The following is a 15,915-nucleotide window of genomic DNA, read 5'->3' on the forward strand; positions in this document are numbered from 1 at the left end:
TATAACTGAGTATCGTCAGCATAACAGTGGAAGTTTATCCCATGCTGTCTAATGATTTTACCAGTTGGGAGCATATATATAGTAAAAAGAATTGGTCCAAGCACTGAACCCTGTGGTACTCCGCAAGTAACCCTGGAGTATGAAGACGATTTGTCATGTACATTTACAAAATGAAATCTGTCAGACAGGTAGGATTTAAACCAGCCTAACGCTGTTCCTTTGATCCCTACAACATGTTCAAGTCTTTCTAAAAGAACATTGTGATCAACTGTGTCAAAGACAGCACTGAGATCTAACAAGACTAGAACAGACACAAGATTCTTATCTGAGGCCATGAGAATATCATTTGTAACTCTCACTAATGCAGTTTCAGTGCTGTGATACTCTCTAAAACCAGACTGAAATTCCTCAAACAGAGCATTGGTGTTTAAATGCTGACATACTTGGATGGCCACTATTTTCTCCAGGACTTTGAATAAAAATGGAAGGTTAGATATTGGTCTATAATTCATTGGGTCATCTGGATCCAGAGAAGGCTTCTTAAGTGAAGGTTTGATTACAGCAACCTTAAAATCTTGTGGTACATACCCATTTACTAAGGATAGATTGATTATATCTAGAATGGGGGCAGTAACCAAAGGAACAATTTTAGATCAGCAAGAACTTTAAGGGAAATATCACGTCTGATCTCAGCATTCAGTCAGATACCCCATTATTGAGTTTATGAGTGATCAGTGTGAGGTCAGTAGTGATCATTTTGAAATCAGTGTTGTTTAAAGGGTTAACCCATGTGAAAGCTCACATGTTTAATAGAAACAGCTGATGTGTCTGATTCAAACTAGATAAGACCAGCTGAGCCTTCATCATCTTACAGCAGAGAGACGAACAACATTTAAGATGAATACTTGGTCAACTTAACCCTCCCACTGTCCTAAAGGGTGTGACCCCGCGGGGAAAGTTGACCATTGAGCAGGGTTGATGGTTTACCTCTTGGGTCCATGTGGCAGGGGTGAGGAGTGAGCACCACCTCACCCCTGCCACATGGACCTCAAGGGATAAACCATCAATCCTGCTCAGCGGTCAACTTTCCCCGTGAGGTCACACCCATTAGGACAGTGGGAGGGTTAAAAAACGTAGTAGGTCACTGGTTTGCTTCTTACATGAAGACTAAGGCTCTGAAGATGTGCACATCCAGGTGAGCACACATAGATCTGATAGTGGAGAGTGGAGCCCAGGAGTAGCTGGTGTTGTTCATGCCGTGTCTATCTGAATACTCCATAACTAAAATAACCAACCCAGCTGCTCCAAACTGTTCAGGATGTAAGATCTTTTTCATGCTCAGATTCTGAATCTAAAATAACATATTATAATCTATAAATGACTCATTTAGAAGCAGCTCCCAAAAAGTTCCGTTGTAGGAAACAGTGCCCAGTCTTAGATCAGAACATTCCAAGTAAAGAATGTTTAGAATAAAGCTTCCAATGATGCTGCCTGTTGAAAAAGATTTAGCAAACACACGACAACAGCGTCAACGTTTCTGCTGATGTTTCTGCATCTGGATGCGTTTGTGGCTTGTTTCCAGGGTTCTCCTGGACTGAAGGGCCACCCAGGATTTCCGGGAGATGAAGGATACCACGTGAGTTCCTCTTTACTTGTTTTAGTAACACCGGGAACACGGAGTGGGGCGAAGCTCAGAATCAAACCCCACACACATATAAAATACCTCTGATTGAACACACATGTTTGTTTTAAATGTGGAAAACTTAGAACAGGTCTAGTTAGGTGGTATTGTGGGTAATTTTTGTGCGCGTTCCAGAGCAACTCTCACCTGGTGTGGTTGTTTCAGGGGCCTCGAGGACCTCCGGGACCTAATGGAGTTCAGGGCTCTGCTGGATGTCCAGGATTCAGAGGAGCGAAGGTACCAAACACACATTTATATGACTGAGACTCTTAGATTCACCCCTACACTCCTGTCCAGGTGTGTCACACCTCCAGGTATTTTATGCATCAAATGAATTCTTAACGGTGACTCAAAACTCCTGATTCTGGGCTGTTAGACAATCTGGTGATCGGGACTCGACTAATATTCACAGCTTATCTGTGATCAGCTGATCTGAAACTTTAATTCAGTCTATTTTTCTCTCAATAATAAAAAATTAATTCAGGCTACCAAAAACAAATCCAGAGTGTTTACTTCTGGAATCATAATCTTTCATTTATTCATTAGTTTTAACAAAACGGGGATTCTGTTATTTATAATTTATAAAACATTTATAGATATAAATATAAATTAAACTAAAATTTTAGTAAGAGAACCAAAAATTGGCTTTTAAAAGCATAAATGGTATTTTTCTTTCTCCAACAGAAAACGTAACCTCGGATCTTCCCGGGAACGGCATTTCACAAAATAAAAAATGTCATTTTTTGTCTTTTTTTGTTTTTGTTTGTTAGTTGAGTTAGTATTTATAAAGTCCTCCAATATAAATATGTTTTTTTTATTTTCCTTAAATGTTTTAATGTAAATTAGTTGGAGAAATTAGAACTTTATTGCTGTTGAGTTTCCTGCCTGGTTTATTGCTTTATTTTTGTTTGTTACATTTGATTTAATTGGATTTTTTATTTTGATTATTTTAAATTCTCAGTTATGAATCAGAACAGAACTGTTCTGGCCCTGGCTAATAATTCAGCCTTCCTGTTTCTGTTTTTTTTTTTATTCTTTTATTTTCACTTTAAATGTGTTATTATTTGAATTACTATAATTATTCTCTTTAATTAATTGTTTCATTCTTTGTATTTATTTTTCTAGTTTTATTACCTCTGCTGTTAAAAACATTCATAGCATTTTATTGATTATTGAATTTTTGTTTTTTGTTTGAGTTATTTTGTCACATCCGACTGCCTGAATGACCATCCTGATGTTTCATCTGCAGGGATCTCATAGCTACTCAGGAGAGAAGGTGAGTCTCTGACGCCTGCTGCCAGACCAGGTGAGAGATTGTTTATCAGTGAGATGAAACAGCTGATTGCTTTCCAACGCCGCAGGGCGAAGAAGGAGAAGAAGGGCTGGATGGAGTGAATGGAGAACAGGTAGGAGTTTATTTGATCTTCTCTGGAAGAATCTCACCCTGTCTTCTGTTTACAAGCTGACTGAAAATATTTGTTCTTCAGCAACTTGACGATTTAAACGTTTGACTCAGAAAAGCTTAAGAAGACACAATTTGAGGGTTTGATCTGTGCTGAGGTCTGACATCCGAAAGTGCATCAGGGACATGCTCCATTTAATCTCTCAGGTGTTTAGTTCTCTGAAGTGGAGCATTGATGAAAGAGGGAATGCTGAACTTGACCTTGTTTGGAAGCAGTTTGATGTTGGTAGAAATCTGTGAAAGAACCGGAGCGCTGACCCTTCTGCTGGATGTGGGTCTGAGTCTGATTACGAGTAGAGCAGGACACCATCAGATGGTTCCGCTGTCGCTGAGAAGCTGTGGAAATAACAGGATGTCTGTGGAGCTTCAGCGGGGAACTGAGATTTTGTTCTTGTGTTTTCAGGGACAAACCGGAAAAGATGGAATTCCAGGAGCTAAAGGAGACCCAGGAAAATCAGTAAAATACAAAAACTGTTTATTTCTGCTCATTATGGGTTCTGTTTTCTGTCTTTCATCAGTTCTTTAGATAAAATGTGTCCCAGTTCAGGGACTTTAGAGGACATAGACCAGGACACATGAGTCTGCCTGCCTTTGTCAGGGACGACCCAGTGGGTCTACAACAATAAAACAACGGCGTCAGGATCAGAGACTTTAGTCAGCCTGCTGTCATCCAATCACATCAGAGCTTACCTGGATAACCTGTCATCCTCAGGGGAAACCAGGTACCAGAGGGGAGGCGGGGCTGAAGGGGGAGCGAGGCCTGAGAGGAGATTCGGTGAGTTTTAGAATTTCTTTGCCATTTACTGTAGACTCACTAACAACTCCTCGTCTTTGATTTATCAGCTGCTATCTGCTGGAACGACCATCCAGTCTGATCTAAACAGGAAGTGAGGATTTAGCTCCCTGAGAACCAGAGCTGCATACTAAACATGTCAACAAACAAACAGCTGGGGGACATGAGCCCTGATTTACTGTTGCCTTTAACAGCAATCGAACCGAAATAAAAACCAACTCCGTCAACAAACACAAATCAGACCTGAATGTTTGGACGTGAAGAATCTGCATTAAAAACCAAACCCAAATTCTCTTTAGGTCCAACAGCTGGGACAAACAGCTGCATTCCTCTGAAGACGTTTCTACAGTCAAACAAAGTGACCGAAACAGAGACGAAGCCCACTTGGTTTGTTTAGGCTCAGATCAGATTTTGTTATAAACAATAAATCTATGCTGGTGTCAGCTGTTTGTTCTGTTTGGAACCACTGCAGCGGACCGATCTCCAGCTGGGGAAACGCTGACAGCTTTATTTCTTCAAATGGTCATGACTTTGTGTTTGGTCCAACAGGGCGAACCCGGAACCGACAACACAAGTCCAGGACCCCGCGGGGACCCTGGAAACCCGGGACCTCCGGTAAGAAGACTTGTCTACACCATGTTCCAAAACCAGAGCAACTCCACCTGCTTCGCAGATGAGAAACACACACGAGACTAAAAAATAAATCTAAAACTTCTGCAGAGCAAATAGAAACAGAACTCAAAGGTTCAAAGCAGCAAATCAACAGAGATGAAATGTAAACTCTTTCGCAGAACTGAAGGTTTAAATGTGACATTTTGTGCAAAACTTACCTTTTGTGTTAAACAGTTAAAATACAGACCGGTGTAGTGCTGAGCTGATGTCCAGCCACACCAAAACACAGATCCACAGCGTTCCAGGAGAATCCTGGGAACTCTACAGAGGAGCTGAGTCAGACATCACAGCTAAACATCATGTTTCCGTCCACAGGGCACTCCGGGTCGAGACGGGTTGCCAGGTCAGGATGGAGATCCCGGATTCCAGGTGAGATGTTTCAGGTATTTTAGTATTTTAGTGTTTGTGTTGTTATAAACCAGAAAGCTCTAATCAGCGCGCGTTCTCTACTGTCTAGGGTCGAGATGGGAGAAGAGGCCCTGGTGGCGACCCGGTAGGTTAAACACATTAGGCCTTCTACTGATTCTAGATCAGAATTTTTACTGATCTACTTCTTCAGGGCTTACCTGGAGAGAAAGGAGCTCGAGGACCTCCAGGTGCCGCGGGTGCTTCTGGTCCACGGGTGAGTAGATTCATCTCAGTCCTCCAGCTAACGTCCTTCTGGCTCCTTCTGCGTTCTCTCACTGCTTGCTGATCAGTTTCTTTGTTTACCAATAGAATAAAACTTCATAGGAAATCTAGTTTGTTGTCCATGAGCATCACATTCTCCACTCTGCCTATCAGCATTCAGATTTTACCCAACAGAGAGGTCGTTATGAGGCGACGCAGACAGCTGCTAAAGGAAATATACTTACAAACATTTAACAGCTCCTTTCTAGTGTCACAGTCTGCTGCCTGGGGTTTGAACCACTAACCTCCTGATCAGCAGGAAGCTGCTCTAATCCACCTAGACTTTCCTGTTTTACTGTCATTCAGAGTTTAGATGTGCTTGACAAGACACACATGTGAAAAACATCAGAAAAAAAGTGAAAAACGCTGTTTTTGACTAAAGTTAAGTTTCTACACAAAGTCCCAAAGCCTGAGATAAAACAAAAGCAACACTGATTCACTTAAAACTGGATCAGGTATAGAGTGCAGCAGGAGATCTTGATGGAGAAAGGCCTTTTTCTTATTTAAATATTAATATCGTTCACATTTAAGATGGTCAGAATCTCATGGAGCCACCTCTGAAGGTCTGCAGAGAGATGCAGCCCACACCCCAGCTGCAGGATAAACCTTTCATGTTTGGATCATCTGACTATCAGCTGGTTTACAATCGGGAGCAGCTGCTTAACATTGGGAAGGCTGAAATAATACCTCAACTGAAGCCACAAATCCCAAATGAGCTAAAACACAAGAAGCGTGGGTGCAGAGCGGGAGCAAAACGGAGACAGAGAAAGAGGAAATTCAAACCATCTCTTCCATCGATCATAATGGGCAATGTGAGATCACTGGCCAACAAAATGGATGAACTCCAAGCCCTTTCAAGGACTCAGCCAGAGTATCGGCAGTGCAGTGTTATGTGTTTCAGTGAGACGTGGCTGCAGGACCATATCCCCGATTCCAGCGTCTCTCTGCCAGGATTCCTGACTGTACGAGCAGACAGAGATCTGAAGAGGAGCGGGAAAAGAAAAGGAGGTGGAGTGGCAGTGCTTGTCAACAACAGATGGTGCCATCCAGGTCATGTTTCAGTGAAATGTCGTCTCTGCAGCCCAGATGTTGAACTCTTGGTAGTAAGTTTTCGCCCATATTATTTGCCAAGAGAGTTCACCAGTGTTGTCTTGGCAACCGTTTATATTCCACCTTCAGCCATTGCTGAAAATGCATGTGATGCCATCAGTTCCGTTGTCGCTAAGCCACAAACCCAGCACCCCAATGCATTTGTGGCTATATCTGGTGATTTTAATCATGCCTCACTCTCTGCTACACTTCCAACATTTCAACAATTTGTCAGCTGCTCCACCAGAGAAAACAAGACATTGGATCTGTGTTATGCAAATGTAAAGAATGCATACATGTCCAAAACAAGACCTCCTCTGGGACAATCAGATCACAATCTTGTTTTTCTCTGCTCGGAATATAAACCACTTGTTCAGAGGCAACCTGTGACAAGAAGAACTGTGAGAAAATGGTCACAGGACGCTGAAGAAGCCCTGCAGAGTTGTTTTGAGACCACAGATTGGATGACTCTCTGCCAAGGATATGAAGAGGACATCAATGCCATGACTGGATGTGTCACTGACTATATAAACTTCTGTGTGGACAATATCATACCCACCAGAACAGTGAGATGCTTCACTAATAACAAACCCTCGATCACCAGTGAACTGAAGAATCTGCTAAATGAGAAAAAAGAGCCTTCAAGGAGGGAGACAGGGATTTATTGTGGAATAAACAGAAGCAACTGAAGATCAAGATCAGAGACAGCAAGGAGGCATACAGGAAGAAGCTGGAGAACAACCTACAGAGGAACAATATCAGAGATGTCTGGTCAGGGATGAAGAAGATCACAATTTTCAAGCAGAGGAAGGATTGCACAGATGGCAGCCTGGACACAGCCAATGAACTGAACAAGTTCTTTAATAGGTTCAGTTCAGGAACAAACCCAGTATCCTCCTCGCCTGTCCCCAGCCAATCAGACGTCCCATCCTCCTCTGATCCAACATTTTCCTGTCACACGCCAGCTCTTTTGTCCTCTAACGCAGTCATGGACTCATCTGGTTCTATAAATCTGCCTTCAACCAAGTCAGGAGATGCTGCTGCCCCATTTACCTCCCCCTCCCACCTATCTGTCTCCAGAAGTCAGGTGAAGAGGCAACTGGAGAGACTGAACAGGAACAAGGCTGCAGGTCCGGATGGTGTCAGCCCCAGAGTACTGAAGACCTGTGCGGAGCAGCTCTGTGGGATTCTGCAGCACCTCTTCAACCTCAGCCTGGCCCAGGAGAAGGTTCCAGTCCTGTGGAAGACATCCTGCCTTGTTCCAGTTCCAAAGAAAACTCGCCCATCAGTCAATGATGACTACAGACCGGTTGCCCTGACATCCCACATCATGAAGGTCCTGGAGAGACTCCTGTTGGTCCACCTGAATAAGCAAACTAGAACATATCAGGACCCGCTGCAGTTTGCTTATCGCCATGGAGTTGATGATGCCATCATCCAGCTGCTTCAACCAATCCACTGTCATCTGGACAAAGCAGGCAGCACTGTGAGGGTCATGTTCTTTGATTTCTCCAGTGCATTTAACACAATTCATCCTGATGTACTTTGCCAGAAACTCCAGAAGACACAGGTGGGAGCCTCAACTATCGCCTGGATTAAAGACTACCTGACAAACAGACCACAGTTTGTGAGGCTGAAGAACTGCTCATCAAACCAGGCGATCAGTAACATTGGAGGACCACAGGAGACTGTACTCTCACCATTCCTTTTCACCCTGTACACCTCAGACTTCCAGTACAAATCAGAGACCTGTCATCTACAGAAATACTCAGATGACTCTGCAGTTGTTGGGTGTATCAGAGATGGACAGGAAACTGAGTACAGAGAGCTGGTGGAGCGCTTTGTGGCATGGTGTGGAAACAATCATCTGACCTTGAACGTGAACAAAACAAAGGAGATGATTTTAGACTTCAGAAGAAACAGGGTGGAGTCAGTGTTTCCATCATGGGAGAAGAAGTGGAAGTGGTTGAGGAATACAAATACCTTGGAGTTCACCTGGACAACAGACTGGACTGGAGAAAGAACAGTGAAGCCGTTTACAAGAAGGGACACAGCAGACTGCACTTCTTGAGGACGCTTAGGTCCTTCAATGTCTGTAGCAAGATGCTGCAGATCTTCTACAAGTCTGTTGTTGAGAGTGTAATCTCTTCAGCCATCGTCTGTTGGGGTAGCAGCATCAGAAGCAGGGACCTGAAAAGGCTCAACAGCCTAATAAAAAAGGCTGGTTCTGTTCTGGGGACGACTGTGGAACCACTGGAGGAGATAATGCAAAGGAGGATTCTCCAGAGAATCAAGAAAATGATGGACAACCTGAGCATTCTCTTCACAAGACTGTCCGACAACAGAAGAGTGTCTTCAGTCAGAGGCTTCTTCAGTTTGGCTGCAACACTGACCGCTACTGGAGATCCTTCCTGCCAACAGCCATTGTAATCTACAACAACTCTTTGATGACTTGATTATCATTTTTATTCTGAGCTTCTACAGCAATCAATTTCCCTCTGGGATTAATAAAGTATTTTTGAATTTAATTGAATTGAATTGAATTAAACCAGCTCTGGTTAGAGCAAAGTGGTATCGCTTAAATCAGCTGGGCTCCATCCCACTTGCAGCTGAAAGTAAACATTTTGATGCCATTTAGTAGATTTTGGTGTGAACAACTGTTCTGGCTGCAGGGCAAACTTCCACGGAAATCCACTGGAGCTGTTCAGTGAAAGGAAAACTGTGTGTCTAGAGAGAGGGAGTCTAAGACAGAGCTGTGCTGTCTCATGATGCTGCGCTGAGTTTGTGAATCTCAGGGAAATACGTTTATGCGTTAAAAAAGCACATCTGGGCAAGGTGTGTGACAACAATATCATTAGTCATCAGCAGGAGGGTTTAGTGTGTCATACTTTATTTATGAAGCACCTTTCCACATAATAAAGCACAAAGTTCTTCACAAAACACATCAAATATCAGCAAATTCTGAAGACGCCACTGAGACCCTGATGTCTGGGTCAGAACGGCTCAGTGTTCTGGACTCCTCTGGTGGGGGGACAATCAGCAGACCTTGGTCAGATGGTGTTCCAGGGTTCAGAACTGAAAGTAACTGTGGTCTGGGTGCACCGGCTAATCCATAATGTCTGCAGGGACCCAAAGGAAAGCACGGCGAGCCAGGTCCAAAGGGGATGCTTGGTTTACCTGGACCTCAGGTACGAACTCCCCCATCCACCTGAATCAGGTGAGACTTTGATTCACTCAGAGTTTGATCCTGGAAGATCACAGGAACAGCAAGACATCAGAAGTCAGCAAGATATGTATCCATGAAAACTGATAGTTAGCTTTCCAGATGAAAATAAGTTTAGTTATCATCTACCAACCAATCGAGTTCAGGTTCTGGGGAACTGAGCCCAGTTTGATAAATCCAGCTTTGAGTCTGTTGTTTCTTCCTGCAGGGTGGTCCGGGACGGGTCGGACGCCCGGGACAAACTGGAAACACTGGTGCTAACGGACAGAAGGTGAGCTGCTTCACTCAGACTAACAAACACAGATGGCATCTCATCGGGACATGCAGACACAGTTCTGGCCAGAGTTAAAACGTTTCTCTCAGATTTCACACCTTCACTGGTGTTTAGGTTAGCGTAGAGATACACTCCTGATTCCAGAAATACCTGTACAGGTGTATGTGTCTTTGGTCTGGACTAATGAGTAGATGGTTGACCATCCTGTGATTAAATCCTGGCTTTTATTAGTAGATAAAATCCAAACTGTTGCTCAACATAAACCTAAAACCCTGGATTCAGTTGTAAAGAACTTGTTTGCTGTTGTTTAAGGGCCAACCAGGAGAGGAGGGAGTGAAGGGGTCCCGAGGACCGCCAGGACCCTGAGGACCGCCGGTAGGCTGCTGAGCATGCTCCGCTTGAAGGCTGTAGATGTTAGCTCAAGTATTCAGAAGTGACGTGTGAGATCAGAATGGTCCAGCTGGACTTAGAGGAGGAATCTTCCATCCAAGTCCCTGCAGGTCTGGCTGAAACAGCTTAGTCAGTGTGTTTGCTGTTAAGGTTGAGTTAAAGGCTGTTCACTTTACCACATTGTCATTAAGTAATTACGTTTAAGACTTTTAGCCAGGTTATTAATGCGGTACCCTGGTAGCTGAGAGCACAAACCCAGACTTGTGAGCTCCATTAATAAAACGTGACTAAACCAAGTGAACATGACAGCAGGAAGATGGACCCGGACTCCTCCCATCATATCCAGGAGCCAGATGCTTTTCTGTTATTAACACAAACCTACCTGAGATGCTACAAGAGACCCATCATCTGTTCATTATAGTTCAGGTTTACTTCATAGTTGAGTAATAAATAAAAATTCCAGTTTTGTGTCTCGTGAGGACTTTAACCCACATGGCTGAAGGTTTGGACAATCTGAAGACACTAGAAACACTCGAGACACACTGGAGACAATCTGTGACACCCTGGAGACACACTAGAGGCACTCTGGAGGCACTCTGGAGAGACACTGGAGACACTCTGGAGAGACTCTGTAGACACACTGGAGACACACTGGTGACCCACTGTGGACACTCTAGAGACACTGTAGAGACACTCTGGAGACACACTAGAGACACACTGGTGACCCACTGGGGACACTCTGGAGAGACTCTGGAGACACACTGGAGACACTCTGGAGAGACTCTGGAGACACACTAGAGGCACTCTGGAGACACTCTGGAGAGACTCTTGTGACACTCTGGAGAGACTCTGGAGACACACTGGAGAGACTCTGGAGACACACTGGAGACACTCTGGAGACACACTGTAGACACACTAGAGACACTTTGGAAGCACACTGGAGACACAGTGGTGACCCACTGTGGACACTCTAGAGACACTGTAGAGACACTCTGGAGACACACTAGAGACACTCTGGAGACACACTGGGGACACTCTAAAGACACTCTGATGTTTGTGAATAAAGTTTTTCAAATGCTTTAACCGTTACAAAGTTTGACCCACTAGTTACTCACACCTGACTTCTTTCAAACTCTGGACTCAATCATTAAGTTTATCAATAAAATCAAAGTCCTGGTGATCTTTGATCTCCTGTTGTGAGGGTGCCTCATATGTTCTCCTGAAGCTTGACTTTTTTGTGTTTTTCTCTTTCAGGGAAATGATGGAGAAGACGGTTTAGGGCCTGACGGACCCAAAGGTGCAAAGGTAGCTGCCCTCAGTCAGCCTGAACAAAAACACATTTCTATCCAGATCTTCAGACAGGATGAGCTCCATCATAAACTCTAATGATGGCAGCTTTTACACTTTGATGATCTTTCTGTCACAAAATCAGAACCAGAAAATCTTCTCTGATTTCAGGGAGTTCCTGGTTTTCCTGGTTATCCTGGTCAGCCGGTGAGTCATCCTGTGGTCCCAGACCAGGATGCCAGTGCTGCCAAACTTCAGTACAGAAAAACGGGAATCAGAACAATTTGCTTTGATTTGTTCAGGGTGAACTGGGTCAAGGGGGAACCAAAGGTTATCCGGGTCGGAAAGGAAACCGAGGTCGAGGGGTGAGTCAGGACTCTCTCTCTCTTCAGATGAACAGTTTCTCCTTCCTAAACTATGATTCTTTGTTTGTCCGGTTCATGTAGGGAAACTCCGGAGGCTCAGGACAGCCCGGACTGCCTGGAGATCCAGGATATCCGGGACACAAGGTGAGTCCCGGCATCTCTTCTCTAAAACACAAACCTGATTACTCGAATGTAATGATAACACTGTTTCCAGGGACACCGAGGTCCTCCTGGAAGAATGGAAAAGACAGTGAGTCCACTTTAAAAGTCCCTTCACCTTGAAACCTGGAAAAACATTTGATCAGACGTGTTTTGGTGTTGTTTCAGGAGTGTGAGCTGATCACCTTCATTAGAGACAGCTGTGGTGAGAGGAACTGGAGATGATTCCACATGATGAGGAACTCTTAACTCTGCTTCAACTCTAAATCGCTTTTCTTTCCTCCACAGTTTGTTCTGACGGTATGTATGTCCCATGTTTACCACCACAAGAGGAGCGGTGAGTAAACATATGTTTCCTCCGAGTTTCCAGCAGCTCAGCATTCCGATGGCTTGACCTTTGACCTTTTGGGTTTATTGTGATTTGTTTAATAAATCTGTGACTGTTTGGATTTCTGCTGCCTGGAATGTGAGAAACCCGTCTGTTAGTCTGCAGCAGAACGGGTTTAGATGTTGGAACGTATCTTTTAGTCACACAGATTTGGCAGGAATTAGTGCTCATTTACAGAAAGGTCAAAGGTCATTTGGCTCCAGTCTGACTTTTGGAGAAACAAATCATTTTGGTCTGAATGTTTATTTTTTTTTGTGTGTGTCTTCATTTGTCTCTTTGGGCTTGTCCCTTCATGGGGCTCCACAGCCAATCATCTGTCTTCATGTAGCCCTGTCTTCTGCATCCTCTACCCTGCATGTCCTCAACCCTGCATGTCCTCTTTTACATCATCTATAAATCTCCTTGTTGGTTTTCCTCCCATTCTCCTGCCTGATGGTTCCAACCTTAGCGTCCTTCTTCTTCCTGTATAGTCACTGCCTCTCCTCTGGACATGTCCAAACCATCTTGGTCCAATTTCATCTCTAAAACATCTAACACAAGCTGTCCCTCTGATGGACACATTCCTGATCCTATCATCCTCATCACTCCCAAAGAGTACCTCAACATCTGGAACCTCCAGTTCTGCCTCCTGTCTTGTCCTCATGGACACTGTATCTAAACCAGACAACATGGCTGCTCCCACAACTGTTCTCTAAACCTGAAACCCTTATATCAAACATCACACCTGCTTCACACACTTCTCTCCTTTCTCTTGCTGTGGACCGTAGACCTGGACTTTTTACGTCTACTCCCTGTGACATCACCGTTCCACTCGTGTCCCTCTCGTTACACACACTCTATCGTGCTGTCACTAATCTTTGTTCCATTCTTTCTAGGACACATCTCCACCTCTCTAGCTCTTCTTCTGCTCTCACTGCAGATCTTCAAACATCATAGTCCACTTAAGAAATCAGTCATCTTAAAATGAGGAGAAAACAGAAATCTGCAGGAGGACATTCTTAAGATGATTAACTGAAGGGCTGTTGTGTCCCTGTCTTGTGTGACAGTTGGATTTAAACTCTATGTGACTCAGACTGAAAGTTTAACTAGTCTCTAGTCTCAGCCCAGTGAGAGACCAGGTTTAAGGAAATAATTTAACTACAGATGAATAAATATGGGTTTGCTGAATGCAGATACTGCGCGGTGAGCAGCAGCTTTTTTGGGCAGATTTTCACGGCCGATATCTAGACGTTTCTCACTTTCATTCACTAATAACATTGGACGTATAATGTTTGAACACTAAATTAATCAATAAATTATGTAACCAAAGTGAATCAAACAAACCAATAAACTGACCAAGTATTTAATTTACAAAACAGGTACATAAAAAATAAAACATGCTTTAGATCATTTATGTTTTTCAGGAATGTAAATATGTACTTTAATGAAACTCTGCAGGGATATGGTTTGGGTTAGGGTTAACATTAACACATGAACTGTTTCAGGTCGTTCCCAGTGCCCGGCGTACCCCACCGAGCTGGTCTTTAGTCTGGACCTCTCAGAGGATGTGTCCTCAGATGATTTTGACAAGCAGCGCCAAGCCGTACTCTCCCTGCTGGAGAGCATCTCCATCGCAGAGAGCAACTGTCCCATGGGTGCTCGGGTGGCCGTGGTGGAATTCAGCAGATACACCAGGAACCTGATCCGCTTCCAGGAGCATCACAGAAAGAAACAGCTGATAGAAGCTGTGGAGAAAATTGCCTATGAGCGCACAACGGACCGCCGCCACCTAGGGGCCGCCATGCTCTCAGTGGGTCGGAACATATTTAAACGTGCCAGAGCAGGCATGATGATAAGGAAGGTGGCGGTCTTCTTCTCCAACGGGCCGTCTCAGGACCCGGATGATATGATTGCAGCCATGATGGAGTACAGCGCTCGGAACATTGTCCCAGTGGTGATTTCCCTGAAGAAAGCACCTAGGGTCAGCCAAGTGATGGAGGTAAGTGTGTGTGTGTGTGTGTGTGTGTGTGTGTGTGTGTGTGTGTGTGTGTGTGTGTGTGTGTGTGTGTGTGTGTGTGTGTGTGTGTGTGTGTGTGTGTGTGTGTGTGTGTGTGTGTGTGTGTGTGTGTGTGTGTGTGTGTGTGTGTGTGTGTGTGTGTGTGTTAGATAAAACGTGATGACTCTGCTGGAAGTAGGACCTTTTTTAACTGAAGATGTCTAAAATTTTGATGTCATCTACTGTCAGATGGGAAATCCCAGCTCTGTCTCTGTAATTCCGTCTCTTTATCAGCGTCCTCTGGAGTGTTTTACTCCTCCACACTGACGCCAACACAGAGGAGACTCGAGTCTCCTCAGCAGCTGATAAATTTCACTGCTGTTCTGGGAGAACTTTCTAACTGAACATCTGGACTCAGAACACACAAACTCCTCCAGACTTTATCTCCCACTTCCCTTGTGATTATATGAACATTCTGCTAAAGACATTCATCTTCTGAGTGATTAAACTGCAGCCATGTTTCTGGTAGGGTCAGCTGTTATTATGGGATGCTGAGAGTGTTCAGGCCTACAGACGTGAGAAGAAAGGAGGTGCTGTTTTAATTGCAGGTTGATGACTCAGGGAGGTCCATCTTCGTGATGCTGAGGAGGCAGCAGGACCTGATGAAGGTCATGAACTGTGCCATCTGTTACGGTGAGAAACTTGTATATTTTTATAATTGTTCATAAAAATTAAAATGAACAAAATCAGGTTTTAAAATGTTGAAATAATCCAGTTTTTATCAAACTAAATATGGAGCGGATAGAATGTCCTGTGTCATGCTGTTTTCACCTTCCAGAGCAACAATATGATAAAATATTCATGTTGACACAATTGAGAACTAATTTTAAGAAATATAAGTTATTTTCACGTGACAGAGGAGATAAGTGTCCGCTCTGTAATTGGACGGTTGCAGGTTCGAGTGTAAGCCTTGCTTCTGTCAGTGAGCCCCAGAGCAGCCGTGGCTACAATGTAGCTTATCACCACCAGGGTGTAAATGTGTGTGTGAGTGAATGGTTGATTGTGTTGTAAAGCACCTTGGGGGCTTGTAGGACTCTAGAAGGTGCTATATTAATACGGGCCATTTACTCAACCTGGAAATAAGATGCATGAATTTGATCAAAGCCTGTCTCCCCGTGTGAATTCCACAATAGTACAAAGCTGCAGACCTGGAGAGCAGTTTCACAGTTATGTCCTAGTCATGACAGCAAGATCAACGCCCCGGGTACCGAAGGATCGGGGTAACCGGTGAAGGATAGAATTCAGTCTGAGAGAAAGTTGCAGAGGTGCATCGCAGCCAGGACGTAGAAGAGGTCTCTGTCTGAAATAAAGAAAAAGTAGTTTAAAATACGTAGAGTAACGAACTGAATGTTGCACTCTGTGCTGCATCTGCAGTGATGCTGATGCAGCACAGAGAGAGGTGAGACAGGAAAATGCAAGTGTGAAGCC

General features: G+C 44.1%; 1 protein-coding gene across 1 annotated transcript in view; it reads left to right on the plus strand.

Moving 5' to 3' along the window:
• Positions 1–15,915, plus strand: part of LOC107378896 (collagen alpha-6(VI) chain) — a 41,049-nt gene that overhangs the window by 22,177 nt on the left and 2,957 nt on the right. The window contains 22 exon segments of the mRNA XM_054740803.2: positions 1,583–1,636; positions 1,847–1,918; positions 2,931–2,957; positions 3,043–3,087; positions 3,547–3,600; positions 3,856–3,918; positions 4,486–4,551; positions 4,924–4,977; positions 5,066–5,101; positions 5,168–5,230; positions 9,492–9,554; positions 9,798–9,860; positions 10,176–10,238; positions 11,508–11,558; positions 11,712–11,747; positions 11,843–11,905; positions 11,987–12,049; positions 12,120–12,155; positions 12,233–12,269; positions 12,353–12,364; positions 13,937–14,430; positions 15,036–15,120. Coding sequence (XP_054596778.2) covers positions 1,583–1,636; positions 1,847–1,918; positions 2,931–2,957; positions 3,043–3,087; positions 3,547–3,600; positions 3,856–3,918; positions 4,486–4,551; positions 4,924–4,977; positions 5,066–5,101; positions 5,168–5,230; positions 9,492–9,554; positions 9,798–9,860; positions 10,176–10,238; positions 11,508–11,558; positions 11,712–11,747; positions 11,843–11,905; positions 11,987–12,049; positions 12,120–12,155; positions 12,233–12,269; positions 12,353–12,364; positions 13,937–14,430; positions 15,036–15,120 — 1,600 coding nt within the window.

Source organism: Nothobranchius furzeri, chromosome 5 (genome assembly GCF_043380555.1).
Source record: "Nothobranchius furzeri strain GRZ-AD chromosome 5, NfurGRZ-RIMD1, whole genome shotgun sequence".
NCBI lineage: Eukaryota > Metazoa > Chordata > Actinopteri > Cyprinodontiformes > Nothobranchiidae > Nothobranchius > Nothobranchius furzeri.